We start from the raw sequence: 24,149 nt of genomic DNA, 5'->3' as shown, positions 1-24,149 counted from the left end.
GATAAAAACAAATTACTCAAATTACTGTTCTCGGGCCTTACTACTTTAAAAAGCTTGTTATTTGTCGCCCCCTAGAGGCCATTTCTCAGTACAGCGCCTGGACTCACAAATTTCACTACAGGTTCATTTCAGACTTGTTTAGTGTTAGAAAAAAAATAGCTGTAGTTATCATACTTAACTAGCATTGTTCTCTTTGAATGTTTCAAAATAAAACTAGTCTTGCGTACTATTTAAAAATAATGGAGGTCCATTTTAAAATCTAAAGTCTTTCCTTGCCAAAGAATCCATGTTCTCTTTTTTAAGTGCCCTAAGTAGGGACCATGTGCGCAGTTTCGTGCTTAGTGCTGAATTTTGGCGCACTTGGCGCTTGTACACATGAAGACTTTGACAGATTTCTACCCGAGTCTGAGTTGTAGAAAAAAGTGTGTCCTGGCTGAGCATCCTAGAAAGCGAGTATGCACAAGACAAATGTTCTAGAACACAAGTGTGCATCTGATAAGCCTTCTGGAACGCAAATGTGCACCATTTAAGCGTTGCAGAACACAAATGCGCATCTGCAAAGCATCCTAGAGCACAAGCAGCCATCTCCTAATTGTACTAGAATGCAAGTGTGCATCTGCAAAGCATTCAAGAACGCAAGTAAGCATCTGCTGAGCGTTCTTCACCGCAAGCACGCCTACTGGGACGTGGCCAGTCTTCGGCTACGTCATACGCATGCGCATTTTGACCCCAGCAGCGAGCCGGCGGGAGGAAATTGAAGTGTGTATCGCATTAAGCTGCTTTGAGTGAGTTACTACATCATTTATTACACTTTACGTTTGTATTTCAAGCTCGGCGTGTTGTGTATTTATGCTGAAATTCGTTTTTATTTCTTTATTTAGTGGGCTTTTCAGACGAAGCTAAAGCCAGCTTCCTATTCGCCAGCTCCTTGTTCGAATTTTCCCGTTCCACCTTAAATGGTGCCGCAGTTACATTCTGGCGCCTGCTGCACCGTTTAAGGTGGAACGGGAAAACTCGAACAAGGAGCTGGCGAATAGTATAAACAGTGAGTATAATAAAATAAATATAGAGACAGCATTAATTTTCTTAGTTAATTAGGTTACTTTCCCTTGTCTATAACTATCATTGCTTTTGGTACAAACTCTGTGTTTTTCCTCTCTTTACACGACCCCCAGAAGTTCCTGTCTTCCTTACTAAGCATGGATCACATGAGGGAGGAGTGCAAGATCCAGGCTTTCGACTCAGAAACTCAGCACCTGATTAAAGCAGCACTAAAAGGTATAACTGAGTCATATCTGTGACATATGGAGCTCATGATAACTTCATTGCGTTTAAGGGAAATTCTACCTTGTGTTTCAAATTCCTCCATAATCCAGTGTGTGAGATGTAAACAGAGTGATTCAGAGTAGTTTGGTGTGAAATGGTTACAGTGGTGGTGATAGGAACCAGGGGTCACCATGACTACAACATAAATATAGACGTTTTATTTACTATCCAAAACCTCCAGTGAACCTACACGTGTCTTCTGAGTTTATATGGAATGTTGAAGCTGGGAAAAAAGTGACAAATTTGAGTTTTGCTGTTTTGCTTTGCAATTCCTTGCATGTATCCCCTTTATAAATATGTTTTAAGACCAAAATCTTTTCAAAACTATCATAAAACAATGTGCCAGACATCAGACAGTGCCGCTCTTTTCATGTAATAACTTTCTGTGAGAGAGCTTTTAGAGCGAACAATTCTACTCGGTGAGTTTCTCTAGAACAGAGCTTTTCACAACAAACCACTCCAGATGACTCTGTTTACATTGTAACCATTTAATTATTTAGAAAATTTGAAATAAATTGGTGAAATTTCTCTGTAATGTAGAAAATATGGATTCTTAAATAAAGATATATGCAGCTGTTATGGTAACATTTATAAAATGTTGTTTGCCCTCTTTTTTTCTCATCCAGACCCCTCTGCAGTCGACTTAGGAAAGCTGTCTGAAGCCATTGTGGACCAGTCACTGAAGGACAGGTCCTTATGCAGAGATGCAGGACACATCTGCTATGCTTTAGTACAGGTGAAGATTCAATCAGTTATTCCTGACTTTAAAGGGAAAATTGACAAAAATTTCAAAATTACCACATAATTAAATGGTTAAGATGTAAATAGAGTCGTTCAGTGTGGTTTGGTGTGAAATGTTCAGTTCTAGAGAAACTTACTGAGTCAGAACTGTTCACAGTGGTGGTGATATGAACCAGACATCCACCTCTAAAAGGTCCCTCACAGAAGGTTATTACATGAAATGGTTATTAATTCAGTACTGGATGTCTGAGACACTGTTTTACAATAGTTTTGAGGAGGTTTAGGTTCAAAACCATATATTTAATATTTATTCATGGTGGAGGGATCATGCAGGGTGCAGGCAAAATAGTCCCCAAAGAAAACGTGTTATTTCAGATTTTCCACTATTTTCCCATCATCAACATTCCATATAAAACTCAGGAGACAAGTGTAGGTTCACTAGTTGTTTTGAATAGTAAATAAAATGTCTATATTTGTGTTGTAGTCATGGTGACCACTGGTTCCTGTCACCACCACTGTAAAGAAATCTGAACCATTTCACACCAAACCCCTCTGAATTACTCTGTTTACATCCTAACAATTAAAGTATAAAGTTTTGTAAATTTTGAAAAATTGGTAGAATTCCCCTTTGCATCCCTAGTCAAAGTCATTCAGCTTTGTTGGGAATAAAGTCTATGTTGAATTTACACCACTGGTCTCCAGCCTTCCTCCTGGTGGCAAGTTCTCATATATATATATATATATATATATATATATATATATATATATATATATATATTATATATATATATATATATATATATATAATATTCATACATATAGCATATTTCATACACAAAGGCAATTCAGAGAGTTTGAAATAAGTAAAAGCAATATAAAAACAGCGTAACAACAGATGGCAAATGACGTTAAAGGACTTCACAACAGTAAAAAAATAAATAAGTTGCACACAATACTACTAAAGTCTTTTCCAGTACCCAAAGTAAAGATGGTCCACACGTCAGTGTCATCAGAAGACCCTGATTAGCCACATCAGGTGTGTTCAGGAGCGTAGAGGTCCCGGAGCAAGACTGACAGTTCTTATTGGTGCTTTCTCAAGCTAAGAACAATCTGTTGTTTGCTGTTGATATCACTAAATTGGCTTTGTGGTACTGATAACGCAGAAGGCTGCAGTATGCAAATGAGCCCTCTAACCAATTGCAAATGTTGTTCTTTATGTCATGTGAGCATCCTGACCCACCTCAGATGATCCAGAAGAGTTTCTTCAAGTGTTTTGATAAATTAAGGTGTTCTAAGTAATGCAGGTAGATATCAGGGGCTGGTATATAGATACATTGCACTTCTAGCCATTCTGCTCAAGAACTGATGTTTTTCTTGGAAGATTTACTTGCATAGCTTTAATTATTTGCATCTCTACATCACAGACGGAGGCAAAACACAGCAATATGAACGTGTTTCGGAGAAACCTGCTGACCCGACTCCAGAAAGAGTTCATGGAGAGAGAAGAGACGCGCAAGCGCTCTGTGCAGGAGTGGGTGTGCGTCGTCTCCTTCATCTGTAACGTATTCGATTACCTGAAGGTAAGTGCTTCTAGTACACAGTTCTTTTACTGTGAATGCAGTTCTTATTGGGCTGAAAGCCGATTAGATCTGGGTGATTTGTTGTTAAACCTATGTTCAGGTGTTTGCGCGTGATTATGTATACATATGTGGTACATGGTTTGTTAGTCTAAATCGTTGTGCTCAAACTAATCCGTGTTTTAAGTTTATAGAGAAGGAACAATATTCTTAAATTTAAGAGTTGCAGAGTTTTTATATTAGAGTGGCGATATTTTCACGGTAGAATCAATGATGTGCTTTCTGTGCAGGTGAACAACGCCCCCATGACTGCGCTGGTGGATCCAGTGTATGACTGTTTGTTCAGGTTGTCTCAGCCAGATGCTCTATTGAATGAGGAGGAGGTGAGTCATTGCGAATTTTAATTTATTACAACTGCCTATGCCTGTCTACCCGTAAACACATCTCTGCACACCTGTCCAGACCTTGTACATACCTGTCTACCCATATACACATCTCTGTACACCGATCTACATGTTATACGTATCTCACAAGTCATATATACACATCTCTGTACACCTGTCTACACCCCATACATACCTGTCTACTCGTACAGAGATGTGTCTGCCTACACCTTATACATACTTGTCTGCACATACACACAACTATAAACCTGTCCACACCCCTCATGCACACCTGTCTACCCATATATACATCTCTGTACACCTGTCTTCTCTCTGCATCTGTCTCCACCATTCAGCTGAGGTGAGGTTGTGTGAACTAACCATGTGTCTGTGTGTGTGTATGTATGTGTTTCTAAATGTTTACACACAGATCCCATCTATATATATATCTCCATAATGTTCGGGACTTCACGAGGCATATTATTTATTTGCCTTTGTACTACATAGTTTTAAATTTGTACTCAAACAATTTACATGAGGTTAAGTGCACATTCTTAGATTTTATCAAAAGGTTTTTCACCATGTAGAAATTACAGCACTTTTTATTCAGTTAAATGTTCTACAAATCTAAACTAGGTAAACTCTCTGTATGCATTTTTGACAGGTGGACTGTTTAGCGCTGCAGTTACACCGCGTGGGTGAACAGCTGGAAAAGCTGAACGCCCAGCGCATGGACCAGCTGTTCTACTTGCTGCGAGATGGCTTCCTGTTGCAGGACGACCTGAGCTCCATGACCCGCCTGCTGCTGCTGGAGGTGCTGGAGTTTCGGGCCAGCGGCTGGACCCTCAGTGCTGCAGCCCAGCGGTACTACTACAGCGAGGTGGTGGACTGAACCAGCATAACGGTGCTTTTACTCCAGCAGGGTGACACCCTGCCAGCTTTGGAGTTCAGCCAGCTGTTCTGGAGCTGGTGCGGACCGGTTGGAGAGAGTTTAGAGGAGGTTTGGGAGGCCCGAGCTTGGTGTGGTTGAAGCAGTTGTGTGTTTGTGGGCTCGTTGCCTGCAACTCTGCTCGTACGTTTGGTTATATGGTGTTTAAATTTGAAGGCAGTCATGAGTGGTTCTGTTATGTCGTCTCAGTTACAGTTTGTGCAATGGCACCACCGAGGGACAGTCAGTAAACCCTGAAAGGGTATATGTATGAGGTGGTGAGCCAAATAAAGCATGAAAAATGAGAGCAGTGACCCTGAAAAAGAACTATAGTAACACAACAGAAACTTCTACAGAGTAACACTGCAGTAAATTCAGGCATTTACTGTAGTTCTCTATACAAGTATTATAAATTACAATAGGACAGTTCTACAGGAATATATCAGGAAAATATAAGAGATTATTATAGAAATGTTATACAGCACTACAGAAATAGTAATGCTGTAGCTCTTTTTTGTAAGGGTGCACTTCTTACTCTTTTTGGTAATTGGTTGGTGGTTTTCTTTACTATGGATGCTTTATACTAATGTGAATTTTGTAATTGTTTAAACATTTTTTACATTCCAAAAGATTTCAAATAAAGTCTAAGTTAAAAGGGAATCCCACCAATTTGTCAGTTTCTGTGTTAATTCAGTGGTTGTGGTGTAGACAAAAATAGTTATTCACAGTGATTTTATGTGAAACAATTTGTTGTGGAGACTCAGTGGTGGTTTTCTTCTTGGGGACTATTCTTCTAGTCTTGGGGACTATTTTGCCTCACAGCACCCTGCATGTATCCCACCGCCATGAGTGGATTTTGAAAAAATATGTGTTGGGTCAAACTGTTCTCCAAACTATCGTAAAATAATGTCTCAGATGTCTAGCAGTGTATTCATAACCAATTATTTTTCTATTAAGCACAAGGAAAATATCCCAAAAAAAGACAAGGAATACATACTGATCACAACAGACAATGTTTAAACAGCAGAGGTGGAAATGATGTTTACAACACAAAAGAACACAACAAGCAAGGAGATATTGATATACCCCACTGATAACGAGAGAAGGCAGGTTTAAAAAAGGGACAGTCAAGTGAAAAATACATAGAGCAAAAAGGATCGAACTAAGAGCTTAAAAAAAAAGCAAGGACCGAGATACAGATGTATACAATTTTTTGAACCTTTCTATTAATTTTTCCCATATTTTGCAGTGACTTAAAGTTTCGCTTACAAGCATGAATATAACATTTACCCAAAATAATAACACGATTCACAGTATTTAATATGTCAGTATCCAAGTTGTCCAATCCAACATTCATAACCATTTCATGTAATAACTTTGTATGAGGGACCTTTTAGAGGTGGACATCTGGTTCCTATCACTACCACTGTGAAAAAATTTGAATTGGCAAGTTTCTCTAGAACGGAAAATTTTACACCAAACCACTCTGAATTACTGTATTTACATTTTAACCATTTAATTATGTAATAAGTTAGTGAAATTCCCCTTTAATCAGTCTGAAGTTGGACTTTTGAGAAGCTCTGTTGACATTTTCAGCAACATTTTCAGTCTTTTACTGTATTATCTTCACAATAAATTTTCCTATTCTTTATATAAATCATCCAAGTGTCTGTTTTTAATGATAAACTATATATTTCGGCCTGTACTTATTTTACAAAGTGGTGAACATGGCGGATCCGGAAGGAGAGTCACTAGAATCGTGGCTTAGTGAGTAACTTTAGCAAATTAGCTAGCCGCGTTGTTTTTTGGCCATTTTAAACCATTTTAAAAATACGTAAGGCGAATAATCACATATTCTGCTGCTTTATCGCCGTGTTTTGCATTGATTTGATGTCGTATACGTCTTAAACAGCCTGTTTATATCGTTGTTGTAGCTAGCATGCTAACCAGCTGTCTTGCTGTGGTTAGGTGACAAACCTGAAGTCATCTCCTTGTTTGGTTTTTTCCCGTTCCACCTTAAATGGTGCAGCAGTTACGTTCTGGCGCCTGGCGCCGGTAAGAAACTGCTGCACTATTTAAGGTGGAACGGGAAAATTCAAATAAGAAGCTGCTGAATAGAAGACAACTTCAGCTGTTTAGCTGGATAGCTGTGTTGACGTTAATCTAGATAACACAAAACAAAGCTCGTTCGTAGCTCTAACTGTATTTTTGTGATGTTTCCAGTTCATATAACGTGGAAATATCACAGAAGTTTTGCTCTGTGGGTTTATTTTATGAACCTAGGTTACATAGTTTTACGTTGTGAATTAGCTAGCTTGGCTTAGCTTGCCGGCTGCTTTGCTAAAGTAACTCTTTAAAAAGACGTTTTTTCAATGGTTCTCAAGTAAAGGGAATGGTTCTGTTTAGAACTATGAGCTCTATACAGACCTGTTTCATGCTTTAATTGTTCTTTTCAATGGTAAAAGGGATTGATAGAGAATGTTGTTTTTGAAATTGGTTCTATATGGCACCAAAAAGGGTTCTACTGCTGTAACGTTAATGCTGTCAGGCTTGTAACAATAGAAGAACCTTCTTCGGGGCTATATAGACTCCTTTTTAAAATGGTTATGTATGGAACCATATACAACACATTGTCCATCAATCTAAAGAACCATGTGTTGACTGTGATGTATAAGGTTCTATATAGCACCAAAAAGGGTTCTTCTGTTGTGACGATGTTAAGCTTGTAACAATAGAAGAACCTTTTTTGGAGCTAAAAAGAACCATTTTCAAAATGGTTCTATGCAGGACCATATACAACACATTCTCTATTAATCTGAAGAACCATTTCACCATGCAAGGAATCATTTAAGCATGAAATGGCTCTATACAGAACTTGTGGTTCGGAACCATTCCCTTCGTAAAGAACCCTTGAAGAGTCACATTTGCCTTGCCTTTATGTAGCTACAAAAAAGCTCTGCAAAGCTTTATATGTTGAGACATCTAAATGTCTTCATTCACTAATAGTGTTGTTATTAGTAGTTCACAAGCAGTCAAATCTAACATAATGAAGGTTTAATTTGTTTTCTACCCAGACAAAGCCACCAACCCTTCCAACAGACAGGAGGACTGGGAATATATTATTGGATTTTGTGATCAAATCAATAAGGAGCTTGAAGGGTATGGATGCATTTTCCAAAAGTTCTCGAAGTGCCTACCAGTTTTTTTTCTGTTTCCTAAGGAGGAGCTTCAATGAATTTTAAAAAGTTCTATGTAATTAAATGGTTGAGATGTAAACCAAGTTATTTAGAGAGGTTTGGTGTGAAATGCTCCGATCTAGATAAACTAACAGAGTCAGAATTGTTCACAGTGGTGATAGGAACCAGACGTCCACCTCTAAAAGGTCCCTCACAGAAAGTTATTACATGAAATGGTTATGCATTCACTGCCTGATGTCTGAGACACTGTTTTATGATAGATTTGAGAAGATTTTGACCTTAAATCCATTCATGGTGGAGAGATACATAACATGCTGGGTGCTGTGAGGCAAGATAGTCCCCAAAGAAAACTTACTATTTAAGATTTTCCACTATTTTCACTTCGTCTACATTCCATATAAAACTCAGGAGACACGTGTAGGTTCACTGGTGGTTTTGGATAGTAAATAAAATGTCTATATTTGTGTTGTAGTCATGGCGACACCTGGTTCCTATCACCACCACTGTAAAGAAATCCGAACCATTTCACACCAAACTACTCTGAATTACTCTGTTTACATCTCAAGGACTGAATTATTCAGACATTTTTCTGCAACACTTTTTTTGTCTCAGTCCACAGATATCAGTGAGATTGCTAGCACATAAAATCCAGTCACCACAAGAATGGGAGGCGCTACAAGCACTGACTGTGAGTGACTGCTGTTGTTTTCCATGCATTTTTAGGTAGAGTGTTTTTTTATGTTACGTTTAACATCGTTCACTCCATGTATTTTGCTTTTTTTCCTGGTGCTGCAGGTCTTAGAAGCCTGCATGAAGAACTGTGGGAGAAGGTTTCATAATGAAGTTGGAAAGTTTAGGTTTTTAAATGAACTCATCAAAGTAGTTTCACCCAAGGTGAGCCTCAGCACTTCTGAGTAGTTGGCCATGTATTCTGTAGAATAATGCTGTGACCCAACTTTGTGTTTTGTGTGTGTTTTTTACAGTATTTAGGAGACAGAGTGTCAGAGAAGGTGAAGACAAAAGTAATAGAGATGCTGTTCAGTTGGTCCACCGCCCTGCCAGATGAGACAAAGATCACAGAGGCTTATCAGATGCTAAAGAGGCAAGGTATTTCATCACTACACAATCTGATTGTCTATTTAACTATTACTAAAACTTTGGTTTAACAAGATAGCGATCACTTGTGTTAAATGCAGTTGTTATTCTACATCAGGCATCGTGACGACAGATCCAGAAGTTCCTGTGGATAAGACTCTGATTCCCTCACCACCTGACCGGCCTCACAATCCTGTCTTTGAAAACGAGGAGAAGAGTAAAGTAAGAATGCATTAGCTTTATGGCGAAAATTCCCCAAAGGCAGTGTAGTCTTAAGTTAAATTCATACGAGTGCTGTTGAGATGCAGTCTTAGTTCAGAGCTTTTATCTGCTGTAAAACAATGTAATTAAACTCTTAATATCATTTCACGAACATTTTAATGTTGATATTGTAGGTGAGCTTTGGGTCAGTGTGCTCTGGGCATTAAAGGAAAGTTCTATTATTCTATTCTATTATTATCTTTTTTTTTTTTTTTTTTTAATCTGCACAAATAAGTGGTTATGATGTAAGCAGAGTCATTCAGAGTGGTTTGGAATTAAATGCTCTGTTCTAGAGAAACGTAGAGTCAGAATTATTCACAGTGGTGGTGATAGGAACCAGATGTCCACCTCTAAAGAAAGTTATTATTATTATCATTGTGAGACAAGATAGACCCCAAATAAAACTAACCTTTATAATCCCTGCTTCTTATCACCACCACTTTTAAGACTTAGAACTAGGTACATTTCTTTACAATACATTATTTCACAATAAACCATATCGAATAATTTCGTTTTCATCTCAAGAATTTTATTTTGCAAAAAAAGGTGGAATCAGCCTTTAAAGAGCTTGATAATTAGCTGCTGATTTGAATTAAAGTATGCTAAAACAGGAAAACCATGTGGCCCTTCAGGACTGAAATGGTCCAGCTCTCCTTACAAAATAGTTTGAACAGTAATTCTAATGTGGCAATTTGCCACCTGTTTGAATTAATTGCGTAATAATAATAAAGAAACCTTGTTAGATATTTCAGTCATTTTAGAACAGTCTTCACCTTACAGTGGTTTTGGAAAGTTGCAGATTGTTAGAAATTGAACCTGGATGTAGTTCTCTCTCTTTTTCTGTGTAGCGTCTCGCAGAACTTCTGAAAAGCAAAAAGCCAGAGGATCTGCAGGAGGCCAACCGGCTCATCAAGAACATGGTGAAAGAGGTAGCTAAAAAGTGTAACTTGCCTGATAAAGAGCCACAGTTAACTCTGTAACTGTAGAATTAAAAACAGAAGAGTAACAAAAAAAAACAAAAACTTCATGGTCAATTTATGAGAATTTATTTATGAACTGCTGATGTGTTTGTGTGTTTCAGGATGAAGCAAGGGTGCAGAAAGTAGCCCAGCGCACCAGCACTTTATTGGAGGTGGACAACAGCGTCAAACTACTGAACGAAATGCTGCGGCACTTCAGTAAAGACCAATCTACGCAGGCAGACAGAGAGCTTCTTAAGGTAAGCCTGTTCCCTGTAATGTGTCTGTTCCCTGCAGTATAAGACGTAAGTTTTATTTTAGTGCTTTATTCTTAACCACATTAAACTTTTATAGGAAAGGGAAGTTTTCCTACAAATGTGAGAGAGTTTGTAGTTGTGTTGACATGTAATTGTTAAGGGTTTACCAGCAGAGGGGTTTATTTTTTAGGATTTGCATGATGACTGTGATAAACTGAGGACGACAGTGTTCAAGCTGGCCACAGAGACCGAGGATGATGACAGCAGCTTAGGTAGAAATCTCTGGGCTACCTTGTACTGCCAGCACCTGGCCACTTCATTAGAAACACCCACCTTGTACTTCCACTAACTGGCCACTTTATTAGAAACACCTGCCTTCTGCTTCCACTCACAGTCCACTTTATTAGAAACACACACGTTGTGCTTCCAGTAACTGGCCACTTTATTAGAAACACCCACCTTGCACTTCCACTCACTAGCCATTTTATTAGAAACACCCACCTTGTACTTCCACTCACTGGCCACTTCATTAGAAACACCTACCTTGTACTTCCACTAACTGGCCTCTTTATTAGAAACACCTGCCTTGTGCTTCTACTCATTGGCCACTTTATTAGAAACATCCACCAAGTTTTCTGACAAAGTGGCAGAGAAATGTGCATCTGTGCTTTAAATGTTGGATCTGTCTGAAACACTGTATATTTTACAGATGTCTCAAGAAGAGTAATGTAATTCGCTAACTGATGTCTTTCTCTTGCCGCTCCTCAGGTGAAATTCTGCAGGCGAGTGATGATCTCTCACGTGTTATTAACTCTTACAAGAGCATAGTGGAAGGACAACCTGTTAGCGCTGACACACCTGGATCTACAGCATCAGAACGTAAATATAGCAGTTTACGACTGCATACGCACTTCTGATCTGCTTTGTGTGCATCTGGAGGTGGCCGTTAGATAATATGATATCGTTATTAGTGTTTTCAAAACAGTCAGAAGATTATAATTGCTTTTTAGATACTGTAGTTGTTTTGCAGTCCTTTTGATGACATGGGTCCAAGCAAGCCGAATTGGTCCTGTTTTTAATTGAAGTTTTTAAATGTGGCACTGCTGGTGCACTGTATGATTCGACTTACCCAAAAATCAAAGTGTTATTAAAGGGTCATGATATATTTTAGCCATATCGCCCATCTTAAATTCATATCATCTAAATGAGCTGCACGATCGGAATTTGCTAAGATTTATTATTATTGTGTCCAGCATTATTGGTTTTTGAGGGCCATGAGGTGAGACAAGTAAGTTAACTCGCGCTGCATTTGAATTCTGCTGCTACACCTGATGTACATAATTATACAGGACTCATTGTACTGGATGGTCGGTTGCCTCTTACATGTAGCATTTTATTGATTTATTGATTTATCCTGTTAAATAGGGACCTGACTTCTTGTTTAGGAATGTAGAATGCAGGTTTGGTTCATTTAAAGAGCAAATAATTTTATTTGCATTGCAATGTTGATTAATAGATAGCACTGGAAATGGAAATTCATGTGTTTATCCTACAGAGCCCTTAAAAAAATCAGCCAATTCTGCTGTAAAGAAAGCGAAATCTGCCATAAAATTCATGACTGTGCACTTTTTACATTTACAGCACAAAATAAAGAATTCTTACTTTTTTCTCTTTTGTTATTTGTATGTTTTGCCAGGTACCGATAACGGAAGCTCCTCAGAGATTTTAATAGACTTGGCTGGTTTGGACGTTCACACTGCTTCACCGCAGCGTCCTCCTCTTCTGTCAGCTCAAATCCCAGCTGACCTCTTCATGTCTCCACCCGCTTTTGACCCTCCTCCTCCCTACCCCAACTCTTTTTCTGCCCAGTCCGGCTTACAAGCTGACATAAAAGGCAGCCCTAATCGTCCAATCACAAGCGAGAATCCAAACAGCCTCTCTCTCCTGGATGAAGAGCTCATTTCTCTAGGTAACATTTGCTGTGTTAAAATGTTTGTGTGTATATGCTGCCACTAAGTACTGAATGTTGACTGACACCGATAAAAATGATATTTAAGAGATGATGTTGAGTAAATTGAGTATTAACTCTGTAGGTCTCAGTGATCCGGTTACATCTACTAGTGCTCAGAAACAAGACAATGAAGACAATCAGTGGACATCCTTACAGGTACATCAAAGAGCTTGATTCATGTTCATTATGTGGTGTCATAATTTAGCTTTTTTAGATTATTTCTGGAGTTATGAGGCCAACATTGCTAACAAACACCACATGTCAGTGGTCACCCAGATCTTCTAAACTGTCTTTGAACCTGCTTAAACTGCATCCAGATCTTCATTAAAGTGGTGCAGCCTTGTAGATGTGGTTTAGGACACAGTATAACGTACTGTAAGCTAGAAACGTAAATCATTTTTATAGCTCATAGTATGGCATACTGTGTCCTTAGCTACAGTCTACATGTTCTGTCATCCTAATGAAGAGCTGGATGTGGTTTGAGTGGGTTTAGAGAAGTTTTGGAAAAAGATTTGGGAGACTAATGATTTGTACTGTTGTTTGCAATGTTAGCCTGGTAGCTCCAGTGCTAAAATAAAGAAGCAAAATGTGGACACCAAACACATCTTGGGCTGCTCAGCTACATCTGAAGTTACATGGTAACCCTGCATAAATTTGATTTTTTGCCAAACTGTTTAACCGTTTATGAATCTGAATCTCTGACCTGAATTGTTTTTGTATGATTCCAAATAATTTTTTGAAGTATATTAAATATATAAATATAATTTAAGAAACTATTTGCACAGTACTGGAATATAGACCAAAAACAGGACACAAAGATTTTTTTTGTGTTTGAAAGTAGCCATAGAATTTTATTTTGGACAAAAACGTGTAATTTACTGAATATGCTTATTCTGTTTAGTGTTACATAATTCTGTTACAATTCTTTTCTAACATTCCAACGTCAGCCCAGTTGATTCACCACCTTCAGACTGATGGATCACAGTGCATCAATGTATTTGTGTGGCCTAAGATGAATAATTTGATTTTTCATTTATCAACCATCCACAGAATTAAGTATCTTACAGCACAATCGAATTACTACTTTATGGTTAACATTTGAATGAAGTGACTTAACTGACCTACTGTTTGTTATTAGTTTTGTGTGACATTTGCAACTAAACAGCTTTTTCCTTTATCATCAGGCCCCCAATCCACTGATGGATTTCCTCAGCAGTTCTCCTCCGTTAGACTCTACCTCAGCTTCAGACAGCAGTCATGCTTCAGAATCCTTTGGGGCGGTGGCTCCTTTGGCCTTTCCTGCTCCTGCCCAGTCTGTGTCCACCTCGCTCCAGGATCTTGCCCTGCTGGACCTGGGAAAACTTAGCAGGTGAATAAACTGTTCTGTAAAAACTGTTTTAAGTGACAGTATGTTCATCAGGAATAGGTTCTGAGAATGTAAAGCCCTGTGATTAGATTGAGGATTGGGTTATTCAGTATGACAATGTTATATTTTTTAGCATTTCTAGGACACTGAACAACAATGTGGATGATGATAAAGACAGATTTAGTCCAATAATGTAGAGCCTGTAAAAAAAAAACAACAACAACAGCAACCAGTGTTTAGTAAGTGCAGAAACTGCATAGCTGATTGGATAATACACTATTATACCTGTTGTTGATTTTGCTAATTTATTTTTAATAGTTATTTAACTTTTCCTCCTGGTCCTTCTTAACAAAATGGTTCACCGAAAAATCTAATTAACACGGTTCTGTCCCTTACACCAAATGTAGCTGATCAGCCAAGACTTGTTTGGAGTCTGAAGTTTGCTTCTTTTGTTTTAGCAGTGATGCTGTGAGGCTAATGTAACAAGTAATGGAAATCAATGTTACCCAAAAAGATATCTTTGCCTATCTTTATCTTTATCTTAGATATTCTGTTATATAATTTACACTGTCTTCTAATAACCTAGTTTTGCACTAGAGCTCATATTATATTAGCTCCTATGCAAAACTGAACGCCGAACATATCTAATCATATTTTTGGGGTAAGAGCCAATTCGATTTTTCTGTAAATCAATCATTTTAGAGATTACTATAAGGGCCATGCTAATCATAGTTCTTCAGGCTTTTTTAAATGTAACTCCTTTGTTTGTTGTTGTATTTTGCAGGTTAAACTTGTTTGCCTCAAAAAAAGTAAATATTGTGATTACTTATCATGTATCCTGAGAAGTAATGATGTTGTGATGTTATGTTTTTGTTGTCTGCCTTAATTCAGGGCCCTTTAATGAAAAAACAGCTCTTGTTTCATAGCAGACACTGTATGATGTCACTAGTTTGTGAAATACAACATGAGGCTGATTTAGAGAGGTGCTAGTTTACTGCATTGTTCCCTTCAGTGTCATAGTTTTTATTATTTTAATTTCCATGTGTGATAAATGTCTGTTAGTGTCCTTGTTGAATGTTGTTGTTATTTCTGGTTGCAGTAGTCCGGCTGGGCTGGCGATGGCAGAATCGGCGTCTTTACCCTGCGAAGTCGGAGGAGGTCCTGCTGTAACATCCTGCACTAAACCCCCAAACTCAGCCTTCCTCCCAGACAGCCCGCTCCTGCAGCCCCTCTCACCCCCTCTGGTGGCCAGGCAAGGAACTGCAGCCCCTCAGCCTGACCCCTCACTGACCAACGTCTTTGTCCCACTGGACTCCATCAGACCCAGTGAGTCTAAAGATAACAAGGAAGATGAATTAAATAATGAGCAAACTTCCACCAATACTATAGTATGTAAAAAATAAAGTAAAATTGAGAATATAATATCATATCATAAGAGTATAAAATACTACTGCTGCACATGAGTATATAACATTCTGAAGTGTACTGCAATAGACACCCTGTTACAGTTAGACTGCCATAATAATAATGATATTAAGAATAACAATAGCAATACTACAGTCGGCTGCAGGGGAAATTTCAGGTTGGATTTGTTGTTCTTCACCAAAAAATGTATAATTGGAGCCTAAAAAAAGATGTTGAGTAAATTCTTATTGTCTTTAGTGTAAAATGAAAATAATTAGCGCTCATGTTGTATAGAGCTCTTTTAAAAACATGAATGTTAGATAAGGCTGTTTGTTTTTAACATACTTTATAGAAATAACCTTTTTTCAACAGCTACATTGAGGGAGAACCCTCGTTTACAGTGTTGCCGAGTAAAACGGTTCAAAAGAAATCAGAATGAAAATAAAAGAAATATTAGTAAAACAATAGTGAAATGGTATGAATATTAAAACACTGTTTCTCAGGTAAAGAAAGCCCAGTGACGGCCTATGATAAGGATGGCGTTTGCGTCCTGCTGCACTTTGCCTCTAACTGCCCTCCTGGACGGCCCGACGTGCTGGTCATGGTGGTGTCCCTGCTGAACACAGCCCCTCTCCAAGTGAAGAGTCTGACACTACAGGCAGCCGTGCCAAAGGTAACAGCCCAGATGTACGTAGTAGAGACGTATAGTACATTATTTACTTAATAGTTACTGAATAATTCATATTTGTTGCAGAGTAATTCACAGTACATGCTGAATAATTTATAGTAGATACTGAGTAATTCATAGTGGATACTAAATAATATATGGTGAAAACTGAGTAAATAAAGTAAATACTGAATAATTTGTAGTAGATGTTGAATAATCGTCCTTTTTTGCGTTTGTGTAATTAACAGTCTATGAGAGTGAAGCTGCAGCCACCCTCAGGCACGGAGCTGGCCCCTTTTAACCCAATACTGCCCCCTAGTGCCATCACACAAGTAATGCTGCTGGCTAACCCACTGAAGGTAAACTCATATCAGCACCACTGTCTAAGTAAGAGAGAAAGATCAGGTCAACTCCTGCAGAGACACATTCAGCTGTCTTACATACTGGACATCACAACATATAAGATCAAACTGTCGCTGTTACAAAACCTTCTGAACTTCATGTAAGAAGCAAGAAAACAACTTTAGTTTGAATCCATGTAGTTTTTGTATTGAAGTAATTTTGAACCATTCATCACGAAGTGTTAACATAATGTAAGGAGCAGTGACTGTGACAAAGTAGATTTCACTGTTTCATATATATATATATATATATATGTATGTATATATATGTATGTATGTATGTATGTATATATATATATATATGTATGTATGTATGTATGTATGTATGTATGTATATATATTTACACAAACATACACCGATCAGGCATAACATTATGACCGTCTCCTTGTTTCTACGCTCATTGTCTAATTTATCAGATCCACTTACTGTATAGGTGCACTTTATACTTCTACAATTACAGACTGTAGTCCATCTGTTTCTCTGCATACTTTGTTAGCCCCCTTTTACCTTGTTCTTCAGTGGTCAGGACCCCCGTGGGCCCTCATAGAGCAGGTACTATTTGGGTGGTTGATCATTCTCAGCACTGCAGTAACACTGATGTGGTGGTGGTGTGTTAGTGTGTGTTGCTCTGGTCTGAGTGGATCAGACACAGCAGTGCTGCTGGAGTTTTTAAACACTGTGTCCACTCACTGTCCACTCTATTAGGCTACGTTTACACAGCAGGTAAAAGTGGCCCAAATCCGATCTTTTTCCTCATATGTGACACAGATGTTTCATCTGTGTGGCAGTGTGAACAGCAAAAAACGCAATGAATCTGACATTTTCAATTCCGATTTGAGACGCTTTCATATGTGGTACTGAAATCCGATACGTATCCGATCTGCGGCGATGCGACTCTGTCTGAACAGCCAGATCGGAATTCGGACTTTTACGTCAATCCAACTTGACATTCGTCATAATTTCGCGCTGCTGAGACTGATAAACATTTAGGCTAATGTTTCTGTACCAAAAAATTAGAAGAGAAGTATCGCAACGCTCTGTGTTCGAGGAGATTTCGAACAGAACGGCCGAGCACGGCCGAAGGAGACTGAGGCAGCAGCATCAGAGAACAGTTTAAAGAATCCGAGGACACGAACCAAAGAAATGGCCGTGGCCGAATAACGTGCCCTTTTTTTGCGAACTTGAACACATTGTGGGTGATGAGTCCAGCTGTCAACCACTGTAACTTTATACTCGCTCATGCAATGCTGGCGAAGACGAAACTGAAAGCTCCAGGAGCAACAGGCGTCATGACTGTTTACCTCTGGATGAGCCGCCATGTGAAGCACTGTTCTTTTGTGCATGCGGGTCGGTTTAGGAGTGTAATCTGTCCAGACTGATGTCGCATACAGGTCACATTTAAAAGATAATGTGAACAGCCAAACCAAAAAATCGGATTTGGTGAGAAAATCAGATTTGGGCCACTTTTACCTGCTGTGTAAATGTAGCCTTATACACTCCTACCTTGTTGGTCCACCTTGTAGATGTAAAGTCAGAGACGAGAGCTCGTCTGCTGCTGCACAGCTTGTGTCGGTCATCCTCTAGTCCTTCATCAGTGGTCACAGGACACTGCCCACAGGACGCTGTTGGCTGGATATTTTTGGTTGGTGGACTATTTTCAGTCCAGCAATGACACTGAGGTGTTTAAACTCCAGCAGCACTGCTGTGTCTGATCCACTCAGACCAGCGCAACACACACTAACACACCACATCAGTGTTACTGCAGTGCTGAGAATGATCCACCACCCAAATAGTACCTGCTCTGTGAGGGTCCATGGGGGTCCTGACCACTGAAGAACAGGGTAAAAGGGGGCTAACAAAGTATGCAGAGAAACAGATGGACTACAGTCTGTAATTGTAGAACTACAAAGTGCACCTATATAGTAAGTGGATCTGATAAATTAGACAATGAGCGTAGAAACAAGGAGGTGGTCATAATGTTATGTCTGATTGGTGTATATATACATATACATGCACAAATGAACATTTGCATTATTGGTTAAATATATGCATTTTATTAACTTTCCAGAATTTATAACCTTCTGCAAAGGAATGTTTGTTGTATAGATGGATATTTGCTACAGTTTGCCAATTATAGATGCTAATCAAGGTGAATTTAGTCCAGATTTATACATTTTATAAACATGCATATAACAGCATCAACAATGATGCACATGAAAAATATTGGCGCAGCCCAGTATTTCCATAATGCATCCCTAATTTATGTTACTTTATTAAAAATACATTCATTGCTGACTTCTAAAGACACCATGGATGGTTATGTGGGCCATGAAGGTTTGCCTATGATTAATATTCTGGTAGAATGTGGTGCAGGTTGTAGGGTGGCGAATGGAGTTGCGTGTGAACATGTACAGAATGTTTTCCAGTTTCCTTTCAGGAATGTGTATCTGATGACTTATACTGAAAGTGCTTTAATGCCACGTTAGTGAGAATAGACTGAGGGATGGAATGTGATACTTTATAGTAACTGGTGAACCTGATTAACAGGCGTATCACAGTAACAGAAATATAAACACTTTATTATGTCCTAAGACCTGTTTTTCAGATCACTTTTTCTTTCCTCATCACGTTTGTGGTGTCAGTCATGTGAAAAATATCAGTTTTCTTCATGCTGTTAAAATTACTTTCTACATGTTTACAAAATCTTATTTAACTTTTAATGCAAAAAGACTAAGCTGCTCGAGTCCTCCTTCATGCGAATTGCTGTTTATCATAAACGTTGTGCTTTCATAAACGTGTATATAGTAGTTTCTTGACCCCACACTAATTTGTTAATTTCTGAGTCATAAACATAAACATTTGTCTTAGAGATAATCCTACATACACATTTATAAAGGCATTTATAACTACCTTAAGTTGCCATTAAAGCTACATTGTCAATTTTTATATAATTTCAGGTGTTCAGACAGCTGGCGCTTGTTGGAATAAGTCTTTGTGAATGTCTGTGTGGGTTGTCCTAAAAGGCTTATGTAGGTATCATGTAGCTTTATGAACGCTGCACTTTAGTGAAGTGTTACTGAATATTTAGTTCTTAACTTCCTCTTTGTATGTTGAAGGTGTGCTAATGGCACACCTTTGAGAAGGTGAGAAATGTAAATTGAAGTGTTTATGTTATGTGTTTCTAGGAGAAAGTTAGGATGAGATACAAGCTGACGTTTGTCCTCGGAGATCGGCAGTGCTCAGAGACGGGTGAAGTGGATAAATTCCCGCCGGTGGAGAGATGGGGCAGGCTGTAGTGTTCACCCGAGACACGGATCCTCAATCCTGCTTGCAGATATCCATCCTCCAAAGTTACCTTAACGGTCTTTAAGGGAATACTCCAGCATTTTTCAACCTACTCTTTCTCTGCTGCATCTTTATTGTGTGGTTCATTGATGGTAGATTTGTGTTTTACATGTAGGCATTTGGCAGACACTCTATCTAGAGCAGCTTGTGATTTAATCACGTTACAGATGTGGGCGAAAATAGCATTAGGAGGACAACTTATTGGTGGAGCGTGGCATTTGTGCCTAGGTGTGGTATCAAAGCCCAGCCTGCCATGAGAAGGGCAGTGGTGTTACCTAGTAGTGGGCAGTATGGCCAATATATTATTAAAGTGTAATTAAAATTTATGACAGTTTCAGTATAGATATGAACAGTATATACATTTTTACAAATAAAATCATTTCAGATGCTTAAACACATTTTTTTAGTTTATTATTGGCTTATATTTCTGAATCGTACCTTCACTTTTATTAAAAAGCGTTTTTAACACAGTGCTATATGTTGTTTCCTGTCTAAAGAACTTGGCTTCTTCTTCAGCAGCTTTTTGTTAGAATGCTCCCTTCCACCTTAAATGGAGCAGCATACAGTCTGGCACCTGTATAGGCACCATAATGTAACTACTCATTTAAGGTGGAATAAGCAATTGGAATAAGAAGCCAACACCTGTATATAATCGTAAACGTTTCAGTACCAGCTGCTACGCAGCCTTTTCTCAAGACTGCAGCTTCAGTGCAGTGATGCAGTGATGAGTGAATCAGGCATGCTTGTCTAATGCTAACCCCAAAAGACCAACCGTTCATTTATATCTCAAAAACAAAGTAGACTACTTCATATTAAGTGTACTAGACAGCAGGACAGTTTCATTTAAAACATGACTAAAACATCCCTGACTCAGACACTCAGCTAAAGGAGATAACATTAGCGTGGTCTGCGCTGTTTGTATGTTGCGTTATCTATACTTACTTGTGATGTACCAGTATAACGGTTATGACAAAACTCTAACCTGAGGAGCTACTGCCCACTATTAGTATAAGACACTACACTACACCACCATAAAATGGCCTGTGCCACATTTATAACAGTGTTTTTGAACATAACACAAAGCCCACTGACTTAAACCCCATTTATAGTAGAAGTCAATGGGCAGTTGCTGAGTTCTGCAAATAAATGTTAGAAATATGTGACTATATAATGTGAATTTGAGTCACTGGCTGTTTTACTCTAACAGTACAGGTGTTAGGATGAGACAGACTGAGACAATGAGCCATACCAAAACTGTTCTTGTAAAGTTTTATTCAACTTTACAACACAGGGGCAGCACAATTAGAAAATCGTTCTGGTTACTGTCCCTAAGGTATTCAGCTATCAAAGGCGATCACAGCAATCCACTATGATGGCAGCAAACTAGTCCTTTCTCTAAAAGAATTAACTATACAGCTTATGAATTCATTTGACTAAAGAATTCATGAAAGTGCAGAAATACATAAACCTTTACTGACAGAATTCAGCAGCTGCCCATTAACTTCTGTTATAAGTGAGTTTCACGTGAACATGTTTTCTGTTCTAGGAAATGAGTTGAAATTATAATCTGCGTTAATCAACTGTACACTCTTAAAAAGGATGGTCCCTTAAAGGTTCTTTAGTAAAGAAGATTGTTCTATATAGAACCCTGAATACTCAAAGAACCCTTTTCATGATTAAAGGGTTCTTTGCATCATCAAAGCGTTCTTCACATTGATGGAAAATGTGCTGTAGATGATTCTTTATAGAACCTTTTAGAAAGGAATTCTATATAGCACCAAAAAGGGTTCTTCTATTGTTATGATGTCAAGCTTGTTATAATAAAAGAGCTCTTTTTGGTGCTATGTAGAACTCGAAATTTAAAAAGGTTTTATATAGAACCATTTGTAGCACATCGCTTCTGCAATGTAAAGAACCCTTTAATCATGCAAAGGATTTTTGAGTGTTCATGGTTCTATATAGAACCACTTTCTTTACTAAAGAACGCTTGAAGAACCATCTTTTTTAAGTGAGTATGCTAAAGATACAGCAGATGGAGATGGTTATAAGCGTTGGACTATTCCTTTAACCTACTTAACAGTGTAGCTCCCCATAGAGGGGACAGCTGGAGCTCAGTGTTTGATACCAGTGGCTTTCCTGCTAATTGAGCCCTCAGCCAAACTCTGTCAGACAAACGGAGAAGCATTGGAGATTGTTTTAGGCTGTTTTCTGGATTTCATTCAATCCAGAAAACAAATTTAGGTCAGATTATATTTGAAAAAAATCAACCCAAATCATTGAGCTCTGCGTGCACAACTGTCTCAATATTGAAGGAAAATGTCACCCATTTATCAAACTGCATAATTCAGTCATTCAGAGTGGTTTGGTGTGAAATGGTTCTGATTTCCTTACAGTGGTGGTGATAGGAACCAGGGGTCACCATGACTACAACACAAATATAGACATTTTATTTACTATGCAAAACCACAAGTGAACCTACACGTGTCTCCTGAGTTTTATATGGAATGTTGATAATGGGAAAATAGTGGAAAATCTGAAATAAACAAAGTCTTCTTTGGAAACATTTTTGCCTTTTAGTGCCCTGCAGGTATCCCTCCATCAGGAATGGATTTAAAAAATATATTTTACTATCGTAAAACAGTGTGTCAGACATCAGGCAGCGCATTTATAACCGTTCGGTGAAGGAGCTTTTAGAGATGGACGTCTCGTTCCTCTCTTTACCACTGTGAACAATTCTGACTCAGTAAGTTTCTCTAGAACGGCGCGTTTCACACCAAAGCGCACTGAACGACTCTGTTTACATCTTAACCATTTAATTATGCAGTTTTTTTAAAAAAAAAAAAAAGGGTAGAATTTCCCTTTAAGTGCTAGTAGCATTCATTAAGTTGCTCATACACAAACACATTTTCAAAACTGCTTATCCTTCTGGGTCATGGGTAAGTTGTAATTTGGGCTTTGATGTCCATCTGAAGGATAAACTTACTGAAACTACTGAAGTTAATTATGTTACAGATAAAATTGCTGCCTTGAATCTGAGTGAAATTCATTTGTGGGTTGAGTTTGACATTATGTTTATTACAGAATTGTGTCCGGCCATACATTTTTGTAATAGGACGTGATCTTTTTTTATTTGAGTGAACTTTTCTTTCATTATTGTGTCTGTTTGATGGCTTCAGGTGTTTCTCTGTATTTATTTGATATGTTTAATGTGTTTCCTGGGCTCTATCAGAGGTTATTATTTATGCTGTAAAATGATATTTGATATTTTATTAGAGGTACTGCTGTATCCTGTAGCCCCCTGGGGCAGCTGGAACCTTACACGTTTTTCTTTCTGCAGCTCCTGAGCATTTGTCCTTTTTAGGGCTAGTTCTTACGATGTGATGTCATACAGTATTAAGTTAACATGAGTTTGTGAGTGTGAAAAAACGTGAAAGAGTGATTATGAATCATAGGATGAGAGGATTATTCTTTTTACAGCTTTTGATTTCTTTCCTCCTTCACCAGTTTTTGGCAGTGGTTTGTGCAGTGAGTTCTCTGCGGAACTTTCTCTGAGTTACTGATATTTTGACCTTTTAAACCATCAAATTGATGATATGTAAAAACTAACACTGTACATGTTGGTGTTTGAAAGAAAAATAAAAGCTCTTTGGGTTATTTTTGTGGGGTTTTTCCTTACAAATTATATAAGTGAAAAGTAGAATCTTCTAAGTGTTATGATAAATTTCAATATTTCATAGTTTTGTGGTGTTCTCCTTTTAGTTTAAAGACTATGTGCACTTGAGCAGAACTCCACAAGCTTATGTAAAAATCTCTGATTAACAGACTGAATCAAAAGTCATCTAAAATGCGGCTTAAACATTTACTAGATATCAACTGCTTTTTTGAAAACAATCACTTTTGTTTCACTGCGTCACTGTTTATTAACAGTTATTTTAATGTTATGTAGTTATTCTGACAAAAAACAGACTTTTTGCCCAGATAAATATTTTTAAACGGTTTGCTTAGAAGCCCAAGACTTTACTGTATTACTGCTGTTCAAAAGTCTGGAATCAGTTGTCATATTAATAATTTAATGTCATTTAATTTCATTATTTCACAATTTTATATACATTAATAACTTACATAGTGTAGTTTTAAATGTTAACTGCATACTTATAAAAGATGGTTCTTGAAGGGTTCTTTAGTAAAGGCAATGTTCCTGTTTAGCACCAAGAGTTCTATATAGAAGCA

At 38.1% G+C, this 24,149-nt stretch overlaps 2 protein-coding genes across 4 annotated transcripts; both read left to right on the top strand.

The window, feature by feature from the left end:
* Positions 1-721: 721 nt before the first annotated feature.
* On the top strand, positions 722-5,615 carry mif4gda (MIF4G domain containing a). 2 transcript variants are annotated; one of them, XM_036569560.1, is made up of 6 exons: positions 722-785; positions 1,176-1,278; positions 1,953-2,062; positions 3,492-3,647; positions 3,935-4,027; positions 4,692-5,615. In XM_036569560.1, the coding sequence occupies exons 2-6, from the start codon at positions 1,200-1,202 to the stop codon at positions 4,917-4,919; spliced, it is 666 nt and encodes a 221-aa protein (XP_036425453.1). In that variant the 5' UTR covers positions 722-785; positions 1,176-1,199; the 3' UTR covers positions 4,920-5,615. The 2 variants fall into 2 exon arrangements, with proteins under 2 accessions (XP_036425453.1, XP_036425455.1); XM_036569562.1 differs by having other exon boundaries at positions 735-785; positions 1,179-1,278.
* Positions 5,616-6,679: 1,064 nt separating this feature from the next.
* gga3a (golgi associated, gamma adaptin ear containing, ARF binding protein 3a) lies at positions 6,680-21,572 on the top strand. 2 transcript variants are annotated; one of them, XM_036570595.1, is made up of 17 exons: positions 6,680-6,722; positions 8,030-8,114; positions 8,765-8,840; positions 8,948-9,046; positions 9,136-9,259; positions 9,366-9,469; positions 10,357-10,437; positions 10,590-10,727; positions 10,915-10,996; positions 11,493-11,603; positions 12,421-12,693; positions 12,818-12,891; positions 13,920-14,104; positions 15,201-15,427; positions 16,009-16,178; positions 16,421-16,531; positions 19,760-21,572. In XM_036570595.1, the coding sequence occupies exons 1-17, from the start codon at positions 6,683-6,685 to the stop codon at positions 19,868-19,870; spliced, it is 2,091 nt and encodes a 696-aa protein (XP_036426488.1). In that variant the 5' UTR covers positions 6,680-6,682; the 3' UTR covers positions 19,871-21,572. The 2 variants fall into 2 exon arrangements, with proteins under 2 accessions (XP_036426488.1, XP_036426489.1); XM_036570596.1 differs by lacking the exon at positions 19,760-21,572 and having other exon boundaries at positions 16,009-16,192; positions 16,421-16,528.
* Positions 21,573-24,149: the final 2,577 nt, after the last annotated feature.

The sequence above is a fragment of the Colossoma macropomum genome, unplaced genomic scaffold (genome assembly GCF_904425465.1).
Source record: "Colossoma macropomum unplaced genomic scaffold, Colossoma_macropomum, whole genome shotgun sequence".
Lineage (NCBI taxonomy): Eukaryota > Metazoa > Chordata > Actinopteri > Characiformes > Serrasalmidae > Colossoma > Colossoma macropomum.
Note: the sequence above shows the minus strand (reverse complement) of the source record. Positions and strands in the feature narration are given on the sequence as shown.